We start from the raw sequence: 702 nt of genomic DNA, 5'->3' as shown, positions 1-702 counted from the left end.
CCGGGTGCCGCCCCGCCCCGCGCGCCCCGCCGCCCTCCCTGGCCGGGTCCGCAAAGAGCTGCCGCCCCCCGGCCGGGAGCGCAAGGAACGTCCCCGTGAGTCACCTCCCTGCTCAGGTGGGCGAAGCGTGCCACCAGGACGAGGAGGGCCACCTGGCTCACGTTGCTAGGCGCCCAGACTGTGCGCCTGAGAGCCGGCAGGTTGTCCCGGGGGTGAGGGTCTTCGCGGACGGAGGCAGATTGACGGTGCAGAGCTCGGGCTATGGAATCAGGTTGTGTCCACCTGTCCGCTCTGTTCACCGTGCGTGCTTCGGCCACGGTACTGAGCCTCTCGGAGCCCCAGCTGCGTCCTTTGTAAAACGGGGGCTGTGGCACCTGCTTCAACGAGTTGTCGTGTGAGAATGAAACTCATTCATGCAAAACTCTTACGGGGTCCCTAACACACAGTAAGCTTCCGGGCGACCTTGCTGCTGCACTGTGAGGTGAGGAGCCACAGCGTACCGGATTGCCGGGGGACCCCACAAGCGCACCAGCTATTCCGCATCCCAGCGCCCCCAGAATGAGGGGGCCTGCTGGAGGCACTGTCAGTGCGGATCTGGAGTTGGGTAGGTGAGCCCCCTCAAGAGTGCCCCTCAGAGTTTGCAGCACCTTCAGGCCCTGAGGGGAGGTCTGATTGTCCCCCCCCCCCCCCCCCCCACACCCA

General features: G+C 66.0%; 1 protein-coding gene across 1 annotated transcript in view; it reads right to left on the bottom strand.

The window, feature by feature from the left end:
* Positions 1 to 702, bottom strand: part of CAV2 (caveolin 2) — a gene marked incomplete at its 5' end in the record, with an annotated part of 9,646 nt that overhangs the window by 7,674 nt on the left and 1,270 nt on the right. The window contains one exon of the mRNA XM_008581057.1: positions 105 to 374. Coding sequence (XP_008579279.1) covers positions 105 to 374 — 270 coding nt within the window. The remainder of the gene's footprint in view (positions 1 to 104; positions 375 to 702) is intronic.

This window comes from Galeopterus variegatus, unplaced genomic scaffold, assembly GCF_000696425.1.
Source record: "Galeopterus variegatus unplaced genomic scaffold, G_variegatus-3.0.2 Scaffold89, whole genome shotgun sequence".
NCBI classification, from domain to species: Eukaryota; Metazoa; Chordata; class Mammalia; order Dermoptera; family Cynocephalidae; genus Galeopterus; species Galeopterus variegatus.
Note: the sequence above shows the minus strand (reverse complement) of the source record. Positions and strands in the feature narration are given on the sequence as shown.